This window comes from Python bivittatus, unplaced genomic scaffold (genome assembly GCF_059951505.1).
Source record: "Python bivittatus isolate LINGU-HERP-01145 unplaced genomic scaffold, Pbiv_v1 ctg000050_np1212, whole genome shotgun sequence".
Lineage (NCBI taxonomy): Eukaryota > Metazoa > Chordata > Lepidosauria > Squamata > Pythonidae > Python > Python bivittatus.
The window spans coordinates 11,242,725-11,260,605 of record NW_028277033.1 but is presented as its reverse complement, the minus strand read 5'-3'; the positions used below and the strand labels follow the sequence as shown (position 1 = coordinate 11,260,605).

Below are 17,881 nucleotides of genomic sequence, written 5' to 3'. Positions count from 1 at the left end.
GGTTTTAGGGAAAATATTTTTCAGTGACTTCAGCTCATATTTTAAAACATTTCAGATCACCAAGTACTGCTTATACTCTTCTCCATGGATCCTGGGAACTAAAATGACACATTCCATTTTTAATATGACCACAAATGACGAATGGCTTCTTTTTAACCTGCTAAGCACCCCCCTCCTCCTCCTCCTCATTGTATGTGTTTGCTATGAGAAGAGAAACAAATACATGAAGGTGCTCGGCAGAAGCTTGCCTAACTTAAAGGAAGTGTATGGAGATTAGTCAAGAATGTGGGCTGAAGGAATCAAGGGTGGTGGGAGCTCTTTGCGTTCCCCTGAAATCCTCCACCATGTTAAGATGAGGCAACGGGACGTACCTCTCCGCAGCACCGAATGTTGCTTTAGATGCAGGCTGCCATCTTGGGAGCAGGCGGCCTGGGAGCAAGAGTAGCCAGACGTGTTTCCCCCCGTTATGCCTCGCCCCCTCTGTGTCAAATCAGAATGCCTGGCGATTGGCTGCAAGGGCTTCACTGGTCAACTGGGTTCTCGAGGAAAGTCACTCTGGGGATGAGATCGTCTGCTTTCTCGGCCCACCACCCTGGTCACCTTCCCCACTGAGGTCCCACTGAGATGGGTGGGGACTACGAGCTGGGCGTTTGGGTCATCGCAGGCCCAGCTCATCTCTGGGGCTGTTGGCTAAGAAAGGAGACAGGTCCTTTCCCACAGGGATGGCCGTCAGAGTGGAGTGAGCATCTCTGCTGCAGCCCCACGTCTTTGGGGGAGGTCGCAACGCCAGGAAGGGAAGGGAAGCTGGAATAAGCCGGAATCCTCGCGCTGGGTTGTGCTTGGATGTTTTTGTTCTCGGGGGCTTTACTTTCTTTCTGAGTCACTTTTGCTACTACGTCTTGCTGCCGGTTGTTATTTTATTGTGTCGGTTATCAGTGTTACTATAGGTAGGGAATACGAGCCACTCAGAGTCCTGCTGGACTGGAGTTGCATAACCTTGTAAGCCCCAGCAAACAAACGAACAAACGCATCCTATTTTCAGTGGATTACCTAAATAAGGCACCCTCTTGCTCTCAAAGTTGATAACCACATATTGGCAAAATAGATGGTCAATACGTTTTATTTCCGCGAGCTTATGTTTCAGCTTGGCCAGTTTCCCTCAGCTGCTTGATTTTTCCTTTTCTGATGCTAACGGTTCAGCCCTATGGACTCAGTATGCATCCAGTGAATAGCAGATACCAAGAAAAAAAATGCTTTATTTTATCAGAAATGTTTAATACAGGGGTACCTCTACTTACGAACTTAATCCGTTCCATGACTCTGATCGCAAGTCGAGTTGGTCGCAAGTCGAAGTAAATTTTCCCATAAGGTTCAATGTAATTACCGTTAATCCGTTCCGGCATCCGCGGACCACACGTCAGAGGCGGAAAAACAGCTGCTGACCATGCGGCAGGGGGGAAAAATGGCCACAGACCACGTGGAATGGGCGGAAAATGGCCACAGACCACATGGAATGGGCGGAAAATGGCCGCGGACCACGCAGCAGGGCGGAAAAACGGCCGCAGACCACGTGGAACGGGTGGAAAATGGCTGCGGATCCGGTTCATAAGTCGAGGCGAGTTCATAAGTAGAGGTAAATTTTTGGGGCCGGAGTTGATCGTATCTCGAAAATTTCATAAGTAGGGGCGTTCGTAAGTAGAGGTACCACTGTATTAGGGAACTTTGCTCAATAATTACTTTAGGAATAGGCCACATCAGACTTTCTACTATCTCAAAAGCAACATTAGATGGCCTTGAGGCAGGACGGCACTTGGAGACGACGGAGATAAGCAGAGTGCCTGATTTATGGGCTATGATTCAACCAGCCGCATCTATCTGCTTGAGCTATATGTTGTATGCGCCTGTTGTCTGAAAGTAACACCATCCTCGCTGATGGGGAAGTTGCTACCATGGATTTGGATTTTTCTGGCTGCAGCTCCTTGCTTCAGCATCATACCCGGATACGTTTGCTTTCACCAGATTAATTTACTGATCCTATCGATGATAACAAGACTCTTATTCAGGAATACAGCTTTCTGTTTGTCGCTTACATACCTTTATCCTCAATAAATGTCAATCCTCTAAGGCCCTGGGATGGCAAAAATGTCTCCTAGGTCACAGCAGCCTCACAGCTGGTGGCAGCACCTGTCTGGCTTGGGCTGGTTGTCGCGGAACTCAGCAGGATGGGGACTAGTTAGTAGGTGGGCAGGACCACACCAGAAAGTTTAAAAAGGGAAGGAAGCAGCAGCAGCAGCAGCAGCAGCAACGGCCTGTCTCTTGATTAGTCCCATAAGAACACCCTCCCTGGATGTGTCTCTGTACCGGAGTCTTTATATGCAAAGAACACAACGTAATGACTTTGCTGGCTCAGTGAAAATGTCTGTATTGTCTGGCATGCAAATTCTGAGCCAACCAGATCACTCCAGCCGCTCAGAGGCAGAGCCTGGAAGGGACTTCCCTGCATTCAAAATAATAAACAGAAGTGATTTTGTTCATAGACTGATTTCAATCACTGGTCATTCTGATTCGTTGATCGAGTCGCGAATGCTATTGTTTGTGGAGCAATTACTTGATGAAAAAGGGCCTTAAGGAGAGAAAGTTCCCTAAAATAGAGTGCAGGGACTTCAGAACATGACTTATAGAACAGAAGAAAGATCTGGAAAAGAGCAAAGCCGAGTGACAATGAGAAATGTGATCGAGAGCGCTCCAGGATCCAGATTTGGTTTCCGAGTTCACTGGTCGTATTCAGCAGCCTTTGATAGACCCATCCTGCCTTAATGCGTCTAAACCTCAGATGCTGAAGCTGCAGTTCAGACTTAGTTCATTTCATTTAGATTTCTGTAACAGAAATTCTGTGTGGATTTTTACACACACGCACACACCCGCCTTTCCAGGCCCTGCCTTTGTGGCCTTAGAAAGCGGGAAATTAGGCGGTTGATCAGGCTGTTGCTGATTTTGTGAATCGTGGACTGAGCAGATTTAAAACAAAGCAAGGCCATTAACCGTCCCTTGAAAACACTAAACCATGTAAGCTCTTTTGAATATGTAAAAGCAACTTCAAAGGAAAATAGTAACCAGGAATTTAAATATAATAAATAGATGAGAAGACTGACTTTTGTCCTGTTTGTTTTGATCTGTGCCTTTTTAGAGCTGCATACTTTTTTGTTTCTTTATATTTCTGCCAGTTACATGCCACTCGTTACTTACCCATTATAAATGCTTTTCCTGAAGCTACAGGATGGCCAACTTCAGAAGAAAGCCTTCTGCAGTACCGCAACACATCACCCCAATACAAGACGTCTTTATTGGTCGTCATATCTTTTAGTTTTTCCTCCTTTCCTAATAAACATGGATGCTCTGAACAACAGAGGTAGCTATTTTCTCAAAACCTGCAGGATCTCAAGCCCACTCAATACATTTTATTTTTAAATGCAATAAATACAAGTTCACAAAAACTGGTATCATGCAAGTTATTTAACTAAGATTAGATGTAGAAACTATTCAGTGAAGTTCCTTGTTAGGTACACAACTGTTAAATACACAATTGAGTCATGCACTCTGTAGCGAATGAAATAGCCCTTTGGGAACAAGTACCCTGTGGTCAGAGCTGTTTTTCCACCTTTAATTATCTTTACTATTTTGCAAAATCTGAGTAATGTAAAATTTTCCTGCAAAACTTAATCAGGAACATCATGGCTTGGGACCAGGTTACCTGAGGGACCGTCTCCTTCCAATTGTTTCTACCCATCCAGTTTGATCCAGCAGGTTGGGCATGTTACGACTAGGATTAGGATTAGAGATCAGGATGTCCCCGACCCTGTTGGCCTTTCATGAGGCCTTGAAGAGCTGGTTATGCGCCCGAACCTGTGGTCCCCAGTTGTGAAGAGCCCCATTTCCTGGTTACGCTAACATCTATGGATTATAACTTTCCTTGGCTGCTGTATATATTTAATTTTCCTTTTGTACTGTGATTGCAATTTGGTTTTAATTGATTTTATGATTGTTCACCCCCCAGAGTCACTTGTTTGAGATGGGTGGCCATATAAAATGAATGAATGAATGAATGAATGAATGAATGAATGAATGAATGAATGAATGAATGAATTCGTTAACCACTTCTGAAGCAACAAGGGCTAGATTAGAAATGAGATGTGGTCCCTGTAGGAGCTATCTCTATTAGTCTCCTTACTGGATTTGCTTTTGTGTGTGTCATAACACTTTTCAATTCTTGCCCTCTGTCTGACTTTCTGTTCCTCCTGAGTGTGCTGTGCTGTGGCTGGTTCAATTCAGCTGAAAGGTCCAGAGAGGAGAAACCCGGGACAACCCCCATCTGGGAGAGGGAAAAACTTCCCATGTGATTGTCTTGTACAGGAGCCAGGAGCCACACGGCTAATGCCAGGGCATCTTTTGCTCTATGCACATTCATTCATTCTCTTGGATTAGATACCAGGTATTCAAATGTGGGCAGTGAGCCTTGGGAAAGAAGAATTTGGACAGTTGTCGTGCATCGCTGAAATGCTGCCACTGGAGAGTTGGGAAAGATCTTTGCATTCAGTTTCTAGAGTCTAGAAATCCCCCTTCTGTTTGTTGTTTGGACAAGACGCTGTCTGGTGTGCTGGCCGTTCACTGGTGTGGGTTGACCAGATAAGCGGTCGCTTTGGTTCGTATACGCTCAAAGTGGAACTCATTAAAATGGTAGCCTTTTCACAAGTCTTCTGTTCTTTGGATTTAATGAGTGAGTATTTGCTCTGAAAATCTGAGCCGTTTTCAAAGTTGGATGTGCACCTGATCCCACACAGAGGACTTGGTGTTTGGCTCCCCTGCCAGGGCAGACCGAATGCAGATGATAACAATCCCAGAGACTCTGTTTGGAGATAAACACAAGAACCCTTAGGTAGGCAAGGAGGAGGAGGATCAAAATCACCCTGCCTTGATTCGGTTTGGGTAAAAGGGGGCAGAGGGATATCCTGGCAGGCTTTCAAGATTATTAAATATCCTATAACAATGAAGTAGAGTTCCAGTAGTCCTTATGTTGTGTGCTCCACAACCTGGCCTACCTCAGAAGGCTGAGACAGAGTTACAAGTCTGGAATTGGGCAAAGGAATTTCCAGCTCTCACAAGCCTTGCAGGAAGATGGAATTCTTTGGAAAGGGAATTAATTGAAAGGTAATTTATTAACTAATTGCATCTATTCACGTTTAATGTAATTACTGGCACAATCTCCATGAGGCAGACCACGTGTATAGATTTCTGTACATTTGTAATATTTGCACAACAGTCTTGCAATCTTAGTGGCTTCATTCGGGTTTTGCCTTTTTTTAAGGACTGGAGGGAAATTGCTCCAAAGGGCAGCAGTGGCCCACTTCTTATTGTACCATCGTGCTTTCCTCCACAGGTTGTAAGGAGGGTTGTCCCAGAGGCTCTAGGCAAATGGGTGTGATGGATGCACACCTGTAAACTAAGCCATCTGACTGTTTGCCTCCTGAGAAGGGCAGCTGGATGATGTCTCCCTTTGCCTAAGAACATGGCCCTACTGGCGATGTGACAGGTCCCTAAATCTCCTGGTCCAAATCCTGTGAAGAAGCATTGGTGAACTGAAAGTCATTGACTTGGACCAGCTGTCAGATGTGAATCTGTTTCCTTGGGACTTCTTTGCGTTAGTCCTGATCCTGCTCTGTAGAACTGGGTTAGGATGACCTTCTTTAGTTTAGTCTCCCATGGGTGCAGGAATAGTGCATTGGGAACAGGGTTGTATACCAGTCACGGACAGGGGCAAATAAGCAGTGGGTGAGATTAGTGTAAAAAATGGGTGAGGCCACCCATCTTTCTTTTCCAGGACCCCCTTCTCCCAAGGACCCCTTTTCTTTCTTTCTGATGTGCACGATACTCTCCATTCCTCTTTGCACAGAAGATTGCTGGAGGAGAACAGATTGCTTTTGCCACCATCCTAGATTATTGGTTTGAAAATTGCTGAGGGATGCATGAAATTTGTCAAGAGTTTTATCTAATCCTAGGGTCACAAGGTCTCAGCCTCTGCTTAAGAGGACAGAAAATGGACCTGCTCTGTCTTCAGCATTCGGTTTGCCTTGCTGAAGCAGCTGATGCCATGGAGGTGGCACGCGAGGAGCTTGATGAATCAAGTTCAGTACAGGCTCCTCTTGGCTCTATCCCACAATGCTCTCTGAAGAAGACACCTCTCAGTCTTCTCTTACACCGCACAGTTTGCGAGAAAAGGCTGAGGGGGCTCCGAAGCAAAGGGATGTGAAGCAAGATGGGGGCTTTGTTTCGTTGTCACAAGCCAGGAGACCAGATGGCTCCTTAAATCTTCCACTGAATTCCCATTGCAGCAAAACACGTCCTTGGAAGTTGGATGTGGCATATACCATGGACCCCTTTGATTACGTTTCCTCCCAAAATGTACCCCATTCTGTCCTCCCTTTTCTTGCCCTTTCTTTGGGCTACAGCCTGCAGAACTATATAAAAAACAGCCCATGAAAACCCTAATCCTAACAAACTGGGTTCCTCCAATAAATGAAGGTTCAGTTGCACGAGTGGTCTGACGATGTTCATATGCGTTTTGCGCCTCTGTCGGATGATAATCTTGTCCTGGCTGTTTTCTTTTTTAAACTACTTCTGCATTTTTGTTATGAGTTTATGGGAGCACTGTTAAAGGTTTCAATTACATTATTATTATTATTATTATTATTATTATTATTATTATTATTATTCCTTGCTCAGAGGGTGCTGATGTTAGAAAAGAAGCATAGGACTACTTGGTTAGAAAGTCATACATTTAAGAAGAAAGACAAGAAGTTCGTGCAAAGCTGCTGTGGGATTCTGAGGCTCTCCGAAGGTCACTGGCAAGGCTGACTGGAATCCAGTGGCTTCTGCAACCAAAGGGCTGGTCCCCCAGCCTTTCACACCCTCCTCAACACCCCAGGGAAGAGGAGGCCAAACTGCCTGCATTGCGCTGGGAAGGGAGGCTGAGAAGTGGGTCAGACCTCCACTCCTGCTACTGATCGGAACAGAAATCCGGAAGAGGGACGTCTGCCTTGATGCGGATGGGGGTGGCAAGCGTGCACACACACACGGGCTCCCGCCAATGGGCCCGGGGAATCCCAGAGCCCTTTGTCCCAGAGCTGGGATTCCAGCACAGCTTCTAGAGCGTCTCCCCCCCCCCCCCGCCCCCGGCAACCCTTCCGAAGGTTATGGCTTCCGTTTGACAGCCGGGTCCTTGTTTGCTTGTCTCTGGCATTGCCCAGAAACAGTAACTGCATGTCTGCGTACACACACAGGCGTCAAGATGGGAGCCGTGGGAAGGGATGGGTTTGCTCCAAGCCCCGTGGGTAGAAATGCCCCTGCAGGCCTTTCATACCAATCCTGGTTTGCCTGCCATAATGAATATTCAAAAGCTGCAGTTGCTGAGGACTCGGATAGCAAAAATAGCAAGGTGACATAAAAACCTAAATCTGCACCCTGGGCTGGGTGGAAAGGGGGCTGTTTCCCATGTTGGGGAGGGGAAGGGAAGGGAAGGGAAGGGTCCCTCCCCCTCCCCCTCCCCCTCCCCCCATTGGATCCTGCAGGAGAAAATGGCCAGGACATTTCCAAGGAATTGGATGCTTCTTTGATGCCCTGCATGACGGCATCTCCTGCCTCCTCCGGAGCTGTGTTGTAATAAGCATGTGCTGGGAAAGGGGGACGGCCACAATGTTTCCTTGCTCCCCTGCAGCAAGACCGAACACTCGGCATAAAGGACGCACTGTTGATCCAGCAATGCAGGCATTGTTTTTTCCACCAGGCAGTTAGGGTCTCCATGGTAAATTTCTCTCTCCCCCCTCCCCCCGAACATTTATTTATTTATTTATTTATTTCTTTATTGCCACTATCAGCAGTTGATCTAAAGTAGGAGCTGCTCCATTTCCTTCTGGGTTAAGTAGCTCAGCGTGCAAGCCTGGGTGAGGGTGTATAAAGCGTCACGATGCTTTGGAGAGGTGGATTTCTGAAGCAGACCTGAGGCTTACGGAAGACCAGCGCAGGCGGGAGAGCGGGCGCTGCTCCTGCGTCCCTCTGAGGACAGCCACCGGCCGCAGCGGACCCCCCCCCCCCGGAGGCATGACTTGGGCACTTCCAGCCGGTGCCAGGGACGCAGCCTGAGCGCGGCCCTCGGTCCCAGCCGCCCTCCTCGCTCGGTTCCATCCAGGGCGCAGAATGGCTGCCCTCGTTTGTCGAGATCCAGGTGCAGGAGGAGATCCGCGAGCCTGAACCGGGTGGGACCCGCCAGCCCTCCAGCCCCTTGAATCCTGGATGTCTCCTGGCTCCGGCCGGAGCCTCCTTCCCTGGGCTCGGCTCGGGGGCCTGAGGATATTGGCGAATATTCCCAGAGAGGATTGTTGTAAAGGGGGTCCTTAATGCATTATGGCTCACGCAGCGTCGCAGCTCAAGAAAAACAGAGATTTAGAACTTAACCCTGAAGAAGAAAACGAGAAAAAGAGGAAGCACAGGAAGAGATCCAAGGATCGTAAGAAAAAGGTACCTTCCTTTGTATTTGCAGAGTCTTCCCGTGGATCCCTTTGTTTTACTTTGCTCCTACTGCGGCGTGAAACGTCAGGGAGCTTCTATGCAGGGAACTTCGTGGCCGAGGATGATTAAGGCTGCGAAATGTCCCTGAGCCCTAACTTCGGGTGAGGGAGGCGGCTTTGAAAGGCAAATGGGCTGTTTAAAGTTAGATGGTGCGTTAAGTGCAGTGACAGCTCTGGTGTTGTGTGTTTTCTCAGGCAGATCATTACATTGTCTTGAAACATGACCTGGTTCGAAAGTACAAGGCAGACCAGTGTAGAAATGGGAGTTTTACAGGTTAGATAAATAGCATCTGCATAGATCTCAGCAAAGGAAAAAAAAAAAGGGGGGGTGTCTATGGGGATTTAATAGGTTGCAAAGTTAGGGCTTTCTTTACACAGTACTGAGAGTTGTGAAGGTTTGGAATAGCCGCAGCAGCAACCACAATGAAATGCTGTCCCATTTGGCTACGACCTGGCGGCTCTCTTTTGGGAGGGCATCATTTCCAACTCAGCTGTGTTGGCCAACTTTCTTTTGATAGATTAAAAGATGAGTCCTGCTGCCTTCACCCCCACCCCCACACGGTGGGGAGGTGTTGAGCTACTTAGGGGAAAGGATGCCTTTCGCTCCCCTGCCCTGGATCCTGCTGCGCCTTCAGTGAAGGCAATGGCTCTCCCCTCCCCCCCCCAGCCCAAGCTGTGGACGACTTGGAGAGGCTGATAGCCCACTCCTAAGTGAAGAGGCTTTGTTTCAGCTTGCCCTTTAAGAGGGTCCTTTAAGCATCTGAGAGGCCCAGGGCTCGGTTTCTTGGGTTTCTTGGTCATTAAACGGCTGTGAATTTTCTCAAAATGTTCCAGTGATGGTAGCTGGAAGACAGGAATGAGGTTCTGATGCATTTTAATGTGCCTTTGTGAGATTCCCTAAGGGTGCATAGCTGAATGGGCTATGAGCGTTGATGCATGTGCTTCCTTAAAGGACGTGGCTGTCAAATTCCCTCTGTGCTTTGCTTGGCTAGTAACTTCTCATTCCTCGACTTCCTCCCCACCCGTTGCCTCTGCAAAGTGCAGGGCTGAGCATAATGTAAAAGCACCGCGAAGCTTTATAGTACAGTGAGACCATTAGAGGGGCTGGCTACGGAGGGGTTGCGGTCAGCGCATAGTGCCGCATGGAAGCTCTGAAGATCCCGTCCTCTTAAAGGGGCAGGAGCATGGCTTTCTTCTTCAGGGACTCCTGCTCCTTTTGTGCAAGGATGGAATTGTGGGAGTAAAACGTAGCTCTAAATCTTGATTCTGCAAGCCCTTTCACTCCGCTCCCCAGCCTCTGGTTTCGGAGGGATGAAAAGTGAAAGTAGAGCATGCTATTAGCAAAGAACCCTTCTTGCAAGCAATCAGAGGAATCCAAGAGAGTTGCCTCTTTAGACCCACGTATGTTTGGAGTTGGGTTTCACCATTAGCTTGTCATTACAGTGGAACTAGCTGGATACTTCCTTGAGTTGGCCTAAGTTATGCCTTAGCAGGAATATGATGGCTTTGGGTCTGTTTCTGCTGCTGTATCAGTGGAATAGAGAAGCGGTGGGGGACAGGAGAAGAGAAGGCCAGTAAGCGTCTGCTCTTGGTTCAGTGGTGAGGACAACTGCTTCGTTGACAGAAATATGTTACTGTTCAGAGATCATGATGCCCTGGAAGGGAATCGCCTAGCAACCACAGGGGGACATGGACAGAAGAACCCCAGCATCATGAATGCCACGCATTCCCTTCTTTCAGTATTGGTGTTATGGGAGAAAAGCCTCACAGAGCTTTGATCCTGATCATCAGGTAATATTTATTTTCCCCTGCACTGTCATGGGGTGGCTTGGCCTCAAAATACTCTGGAATCAATTAAAGAACTTGAGACTTGCTGTGAAAAATGGGGCTTGACTTTGCTGCATTTACAGGTTGGACCAGGCTGCACCTAGCCTGTAGCAGGGAGGTTTTGATGTTCCTATGTGCAGCACAGAATGCAGGTTTCTCTTTTTGTAAGTTAAGTACAGTAATTGGGCTTCCTTTTAATTAGCTTCCCACCTTTGCTTTAAATTCGCAAGCAAGCAAACAATTTAGCCCCCCTTGGTCCAGCTCTGTGCTAATGCTAGAGTTTTACCTGGACAACGTTAGAAAGACTCTTGGGGAAGCTCCCAGTTGCATCGACCTATTGGCAAGAACTGGATTCCTGGGCAACTGGAACAACAGAAATGAGTAAAGTGGTCATCTCAGTTGGCAGGCCTGAGGAGCCTTTCAGTAAGGGCTCCAGATAGAAGATATTCCCAACTTGAGTTACAGGAAGCAGCTTTGCATTCCTTACCCCTTACGGTCAGTCAAGTTGACTGTTTTCAGATCCCGTTCTCTCAAAGTTAAAATCAGAGGGGATTAGCTGGAGTTTAAAGTGACATCTTCTAAGCTCACTTGCCCAGTTCATGCATACAAAAGAAATAATAGTTTGCTCTTTGGCTAAGAGAACATTTCTGTGATGATTCAGTATCACGTTACATAATACTCCTCAAGCTGGCTGTTGTGGCCTGAACATTATGAGTCCCTTTCCAGCTGAGCCTCTGATTAAGTCCAGAAATCTACCCCTCCAGCACCTGACCAATGAAAACGGGGATTTATCAGGACATACCCAGAGAAAAGAGTCTGAGATACCTAGGAAGAAGCCCTTGTAGATCAGATGTTAGCCTCATCAGGGTCGTGATTTTGTGTGTGCTGTAGAATGAAGATGATTCATATCTGCAATTTAGTGAACAAAGATAATTCACAGCCATTTAGTTATCAAGGGTGTGGATCAGGCTGGGTGAATATGAATAGCTTGGAACTGCCAAACAGCGAAAAAAAGGGATCTTTTTTTCTCTACCTGGCTACTCAAAGAGGGGTTTCAAGGAGGCTCTGACTCCAGGCGAGCAAAAGGTTCGGCAGACTTTCTTGTAGCAGCTTCTTCCCTTCTGGAGCACTAATTCTGCAGCAGACACAGGTGCGGTGGAAACAGCACCTGTAACAGGTAATTTCCAAGGGTTCTGGGGTGTTCTTCATGGTGGTGCTAACATCATGACAAACGGCTTGAGCAGAAATCAGAAAGTCGGCAGAGGTTTGTGTTTATGTGGAGAGGAAAACAGCAAGTAGAATTCGTGGGGGTGGGGAATCGGTGGCATAGAGGAGGATTTCGGGCTTCTGGGCCTCACTTTCTTTTTCACTTGACCCCCACAGGTAAGTTATCAGAACAGAGAACAGCGTTCTCAGGAGTTGGAGCATTGACGGCCATGTACAAGGTGCATTCCCCGAGCTGGATCCTAATATCTAGAAATTAAGGGCACGCAGCGCAGCCTTTCCTGCCTTGGCAGTGCACTCTGCCTCTGTGTATCGATGTGGGACCTTGATGGCCTGCCTTAGGCTGATGAACAAAGCATTCAGTCCATACAGAAATCCCATTTGTTGATTGACAGAGCAAAGGAACTGTTCCAGTTCTGCATGTCTCTAATAGAAATACAATTCTTAAAATATCCATTGAAATCTTCTGAAGATCTATTTTCAGCCTATATCAGGAGCAGTAACTTCTGTCGGGTGAAGGCCACACCAAGGTTTGCACAGCATGTTGGAGTCTGTGCTCAAAAAGGAGTAGGACGAGGACCCTTTCCAGGCAAAATTGGGAGGTTTTTAAAGGGTGGAGCAGATACCTTTTCCTCCTGTGAGACTGAAGGCACATGTTTAATCCCATGATTCTCTCCTAGCTCTTCAAAGGACAGTAGTTTTGGCCCCACTACTCTAGAGGGGTCTGAGGCTGCGAAAGGGATGCAGGCATACTGCAATTCTTTACCCCTGGCCCAGCAGTGTCTCTAAGTGGTGGGACTGATGGAAAGTCGCTCCAGTTGTGCAGACATCAACATGGAGAGCAAAAAGTCTGGTTTTGTTCGGACTATAAAATCTTGGAGAGCAAGACGTGACATTAGCTGTTGTTGGAGCAACAAGAAAAATGTTGCAAGCTATTAATTGGGTAAAAAGAAATAGATTCATTTCTTTTTCACCTTTTTCTTTTCTTTCTTTTGGAGGTGGTTTAGTCTGTTGTTTGCTGATTAGATCTTGGGGTATGTCAGGAAAAGTTTGCAACAAGTTTGGGTAATGAACATACAGAAATAAGTTCCTCCCCCTCCCTCCCCCCCCCCTTTTGTCCTCAGCTGGCTTCTTTGATCTGGGATGGTTCTATTCTGTACTTTACTTGTACAATTTGTGTACTTAGATGGATATGGTATATACTTTTTTATGTTCTTTATTTCGTTAAGATGCGTTTTGCTTCAAGATTTATTTATACATTAAAGGATCTTCCTGTTTTCATTTGAATTTATATTCTATTAAGTACCTTTATCCAGTAGATATATCCTCTGAGATGTTTACTGCCTTAATTGCAATCACCTTTTGGAAAAGTTTCCCATACTTTGTGGATTGTAATTGGGAATTTATTTTCATTTCAGTCACTGATTGGAATGAGGATTTTCAAGAACTTCCTTCCTTCTATACTATTACTTCATTAAAATCCTGGTAATGATTGGATCCTTGTTTTTTGAAGATTAGTTCTAATGTTGGCATTTAATTCAGGATGAGAGATTGGAAAATGCTGGTGTGATGTTTTTTTTTTTTTTCCCAATTTATCTATGAATAGCTCATATTATGGAATAATTTGAGTTTAAAAATAGCCAGTAAATCTATTTTGGGTATAAACTGGGCCTTGCAGAATATATTGGCCAAGTCACTTCTCCTTAAACAGTTTTTTAAAAACTTTCGCTGAACTAAAATCTGTGTTTGATTTCGGAGTGCTTCTTGGCAGCTGAACACGAGTGTTTGTTATTTGGGCTGCTCAGTCTGGATGCTGTTACTAGTCCTGAAATTCCAAATTGGTGAGCAGTTTTAGAGGCTCCGTTGTGATTCCTGAGCGGTAACTCATTTGCATAAGAAGTTGAAGGAATTGATGAGTCAGTACTAATTACTTATGCAACCTTTGGAATAACAAGGGAAATCACTTAAATGTGGAATTAGTTTATTTTTCTAAATCTTAAAAGGAAGTAAATGCAACAAGACATTTTTCTTATATATTGAGTCATCTCAAAGAACTTTAAAATAAGAGTTAGTTGCAACTGCCATATTGTTGGAGATACAGTTTAGAAGCTGGAATATTAACGCATGGGCTTGGAGCTGGTCTTACTGTTACCACATTTGGAGCTGAAATTAGACTAATCCTGAGTGTCAAGACTAGGTATGTTTTTCTTGGCTATATTGGCAGTATGTAGTCTTTATCCAGACATCAGGAATTGGGGGTGGGCGGGGTGTCTGTAATGTGGGATGGCCAACCGAACTCATCCCTGAAGAGAAAAATCTGCACCTGGTTTGTATCACATGAATTACTTATAGGTGTTGTCTTCAACTTTGAACTGGTTTTTATTTTTCTGACAAATGGGTAATTAATACAGATGTAAGAATGCACTTTGTTCAGTTGCTTGATATAATACATTTTTTTAAAGGGAAGGGGTGAAAAGAAGGATCCGTGTGTGGTTAGCGCTGCAGGATGTGGAGAGAAAAGGAAGGGGTGAAGGCCTGCAGTGTCCGATACATATAGAGCTTTCTAGGAATAATAAATCCAAGGGAAAGGGAAAGATGAATGTAGAGTGCAATCTCCTGGGAAATTACCTTGCATTAGTTTCTTTGAACTGAGTAGACACTTCTAACTATTTCAAAGGAACTGCCTAGGACAATTTCTGGATTGTATGGGGAAGACAGCTGGAACATAAGGAGAGGAAAACTGGTTTTAAGTCTGACTGAATACTAAAAAGAACTCATTATAAAGCCTATTCTGTGATTGTGCTGGACGTAAAGCTGTTTTTCTCCTCTCCCCTTGTATCCTCTCTGTGTTATGCAGTAGAGCTTTTTAGAAGGTTTCAAGGCCATTCTGGATCACATACACTCTTGGTAGCTCAAGGTAATGTGTTGAGTAAACATTCTGAGGGTAAAAGGATCCACAGTTTGAGCCATTCAGTCTGTGGAAATTTCTGATCTCGAGGAAGAAGGAGAACCACCCCCCTAAGTCAGCCCAGGAGTCTTTCTTTCTGTTGATCCCTGTGAGATCTGGCAGTTGGGTGGCCATATCAATTTATATAATACAATAAATAAGTCTAGGGTGCTTCTAGATCCATCTCTGACCCAGGGGGCACAAATCGTGTCTGCGGCGTGGAGCATCTTTTACCAGCTTCGGTTGGCGCACCAACTATGTCTGCGCTTGGACGGAGAGAATTTTGCTCTGGTAATCATAACATGGGCACTTCCTGTTTAGATTACTCTAATGCATTATACTTGGAGCTATCCTTGAAGACAGTTTGGAAATGTTAGCGAAGATGAAATGTTGTGGCGAGGGTGATAGGACATCGTTTGTCATGTTCTTCACTGATCGTCTTGAGGGTCTTCTCTGGGGGCTCCCCCATGCTGAAACTCAGCGAGCGGCTACTCAGAAGATGCAAGGCTTGTCACTGGTTACCCCCCGATAGATGTGGACTCCCCACGGCAGGATGCAGGCCCCATCCTTACTGCCTTTCTGCTGTAGGCAAAGACATGTTCATTCTCCCAGGGGGGTTATTATTACATTAAATGATTTGCTGCCCACCGTGATATTCCTGCTGTTTTAATACTCTGTTTTATTGTTTATCCGTGTTCATTTTATCTTGCATATTATATAAAATATTTAAATGTAGGTTTGATGCCAACTGTTCTGAATTACTGTTTAATCGCTTTGAATTTTATTGCAAACCACTCTGAAATATTTAATGGGAAGCAGTATATAAATGTTTTAAACAAAGAAAGAAAATTGTATCTTTTTGTCTATGATCCTACTACCCAGAGTCCTGGCTGCTGGGAATAACTGCCCCATCTTGCTCCATAGAGATGGAGGTGAACATTTTTCTTCATATTCTGGGCCTTTGTGGCCTCCACGGATTCTAGCCTGAAGACTGTTTCAGCATTTGGCTGCCCTTTTCAGCTGCAGAGGTGTTGTTCAGATGGAAGTGGGAAAATGGATCACAAATCTTCTGTTCAGTCTCATGCTTATCTCGGAGGGTTCTGCTAAACAGGAAGAGCTGCAAGCCTTTAAAAGACTAAAGAGCTGTATGGAAATCGTTGTGTCAATGATAGTTGTGGTCAGCAGGAGCTGGGAGGACAGGGATGGTCCAAAAAAGTTTTCTTACAGAAAGGCTTTCTGAGACCTAGAACATCTTCTGTCATCATTCAGCAACCAGAGCTCTTTGTGTGAAATGCATAATAAGTATTAAATCAGGCAATAAATTTGTAAACAATCTCTCGTTGTTAAAGGAGTCTTGAAGAAGAAGCTTTATTCATGCCTTATTCATTCTCTGTGTTGTCCAGTTTATGCAGACTCTGCGAACAGGAAACAAGGTTTAATTTCCCTTGTACACAAGATCTCAAATGGGTTGGTTAATTTTGCTGCCAAGGTTCCATTAGATGCAGAAGGGCTGGGAGAGGTAAGGTTGGTTATAATTACTCTCTTGCTGGGAGACCAGGTGCGTGGATTTGGATCGTACTTTGCTTTCTTTATTTAAACAGTTTACACAGCCACCCTTCTCGCCAAAGGGACTGGGCAGCCTAGGGGGATTAAAATGAGCAGCAGCAACAACAAAAAGCACGATTTGTAAAATGAATATTAGAACAACAGCAACAGCGTTCCACACTACAGCACGCGTGTGCGGTCGAAAAACGATTCCATTTCAAATAATTGAGGCAATAATAAGCAGTCAGGCAATGGAAATCAATGAAATAAGGTTTCTCTTTCCACTTTCACACATGCTGCTTGAAAGCAACGGGCACTGGGAGAAGCGAAGTTTTTTTCCTGTTTTTTTTTACAGCAGCCATTCTTTCAGAAGACAGAAATCCTTAAAAGCTGATTGCCCTACTTCTGAGGGAATAAAGTTGGGCTTGTTGCTGCCAGGCATGGATTGACTGATCATTTATTTAATTAATTAAAGTCCCAGGTGCTCAGGTTGCTGATATACAAAGAGAGAGGTGCCAGATGAAGCCTCATATGAGAGCCAAGACAATGAGAACAGGAAATACAGCGTAACTTCTGGAGGGCTCAACTTTCCCGAATTATCTATAAAAAGGTCATATTGCCTATGAGTTAAGGAAACAAACAAGGGCTATATTTTTAAGATCCTTTCATACGGAAAACGAAGTAGTCAGGAACTTGCTACGCTCCATCCCCCGTCTGACACGCTGCCCAGGAGATCTAAAAAGCGGTGGGCCCCGCAAAGGCCTCTCCCACTGTAGCATGAAATGGGACCGCTTCAGTCAAAATAGGAAAGCTAACCCTAAAACCTTGGCTAGCAAGATATAATTTTTAAACATTCTTTATTGCTCCAGCTCACAGGTTTTCCGGTATAAAATAGAGTTTTATTTTTCAAAACCTTGCTGTTGCACTATGCCTGAGCAAAAACACCATGGAACTCCTTTAAATTCTTCATGTCCTTGAGAGAGCTTGGGCTTTTTAGTTGAAGGAGATACCTAAACCTTTTGGGAAAGTATCACAACTGATGGCAGCTTCTGATTGACTTTGTCCTTGAAAGCTAGGAAGGTCTGGGTAATAGCAAACCGCTTCCATGTTATTGCCAAAAAACCCTATGTGGACATGTCCTTGTAGATGCCAGGATCTGAGCTCTGCCGGAGTGTATTATTATTATTATTGTTTAATGAAACATGCCTGTTCCACGATGGAAAGGGACATGTATGGACTGTGGAGCCACAGGACTAGTAACAGAAAGTCAAAAGGTCTCGAATCACGCAACCAGGGACCAACAGCCCGCTGAACCCAGGATGGCCTTGCCAGGATTCTCACTGCAGCTTCCCGTTTGTGTGGAATGAACCTTTTGGTCTCTCTCATTGTTTGAATGTATGTTTTGGTTTGGGCTTAGAAGAAGATCCCTCCCACGGGAGCAGCCAGTACTTCGGCTGCAGTTATTCACGGTCTGTTCTGACGGACCTTTCCCTTTAAGGTCAGGATGCAAAAAGAGGGTGATGCACCCTTTTACAACCTCTTGAGCCTGGCAGGACTAAATCTTCTTTTTTGCATTTGAGGGTATTTTAAGGACAAAATACATATTTCAGCCCTCACCCTTTCTCAACCCTGCAAACAAATCAGAGCAAAGCCTGGTGGTCTTCAATCAATATGTTGCACGCTCTGCTTTAGGCTTAGAGATAAAATGGGGGTCAGCAAA

At 45.3% G+C, this 17,881-nt stretch overlaps 1 protein-coding gene across 21 annotated transcripts in view; it reads left to right on the top strand.

The window, feature by feature from the left end:
* The window catches only part of ANK3 (ankyrin 3), a 266,225-nt gene that overhangs the window by 76,804 nt on the left and 171,540 nt on the right, over positions 1-17,881 (top strand). For 2 of the 21 annotated variants that reach the window (XM_088129833.1, XM_088129906.1), the window contains exon 1: positions 8,210-8,568. The exons of 2 other annotated variants lie outside the window; for them this stretch is intronic. In XM_088129833.1, coding sequence (XP_087985959.1) covers positions 8,455-8,568 — 114 coding nt within the window. In that variant the 5' untranslated portion in view covers positions 8,210-8,454. Of the gene's footprint in view, positions 1-8,148; positions 8,569-17,881 lie in introns of those variants that run through there. 17 more of the 21 variants (XM_088129876.1, XM_088129826.1, XM_088129931.1 and 14 more) reach the window with 13 other exon arrangements.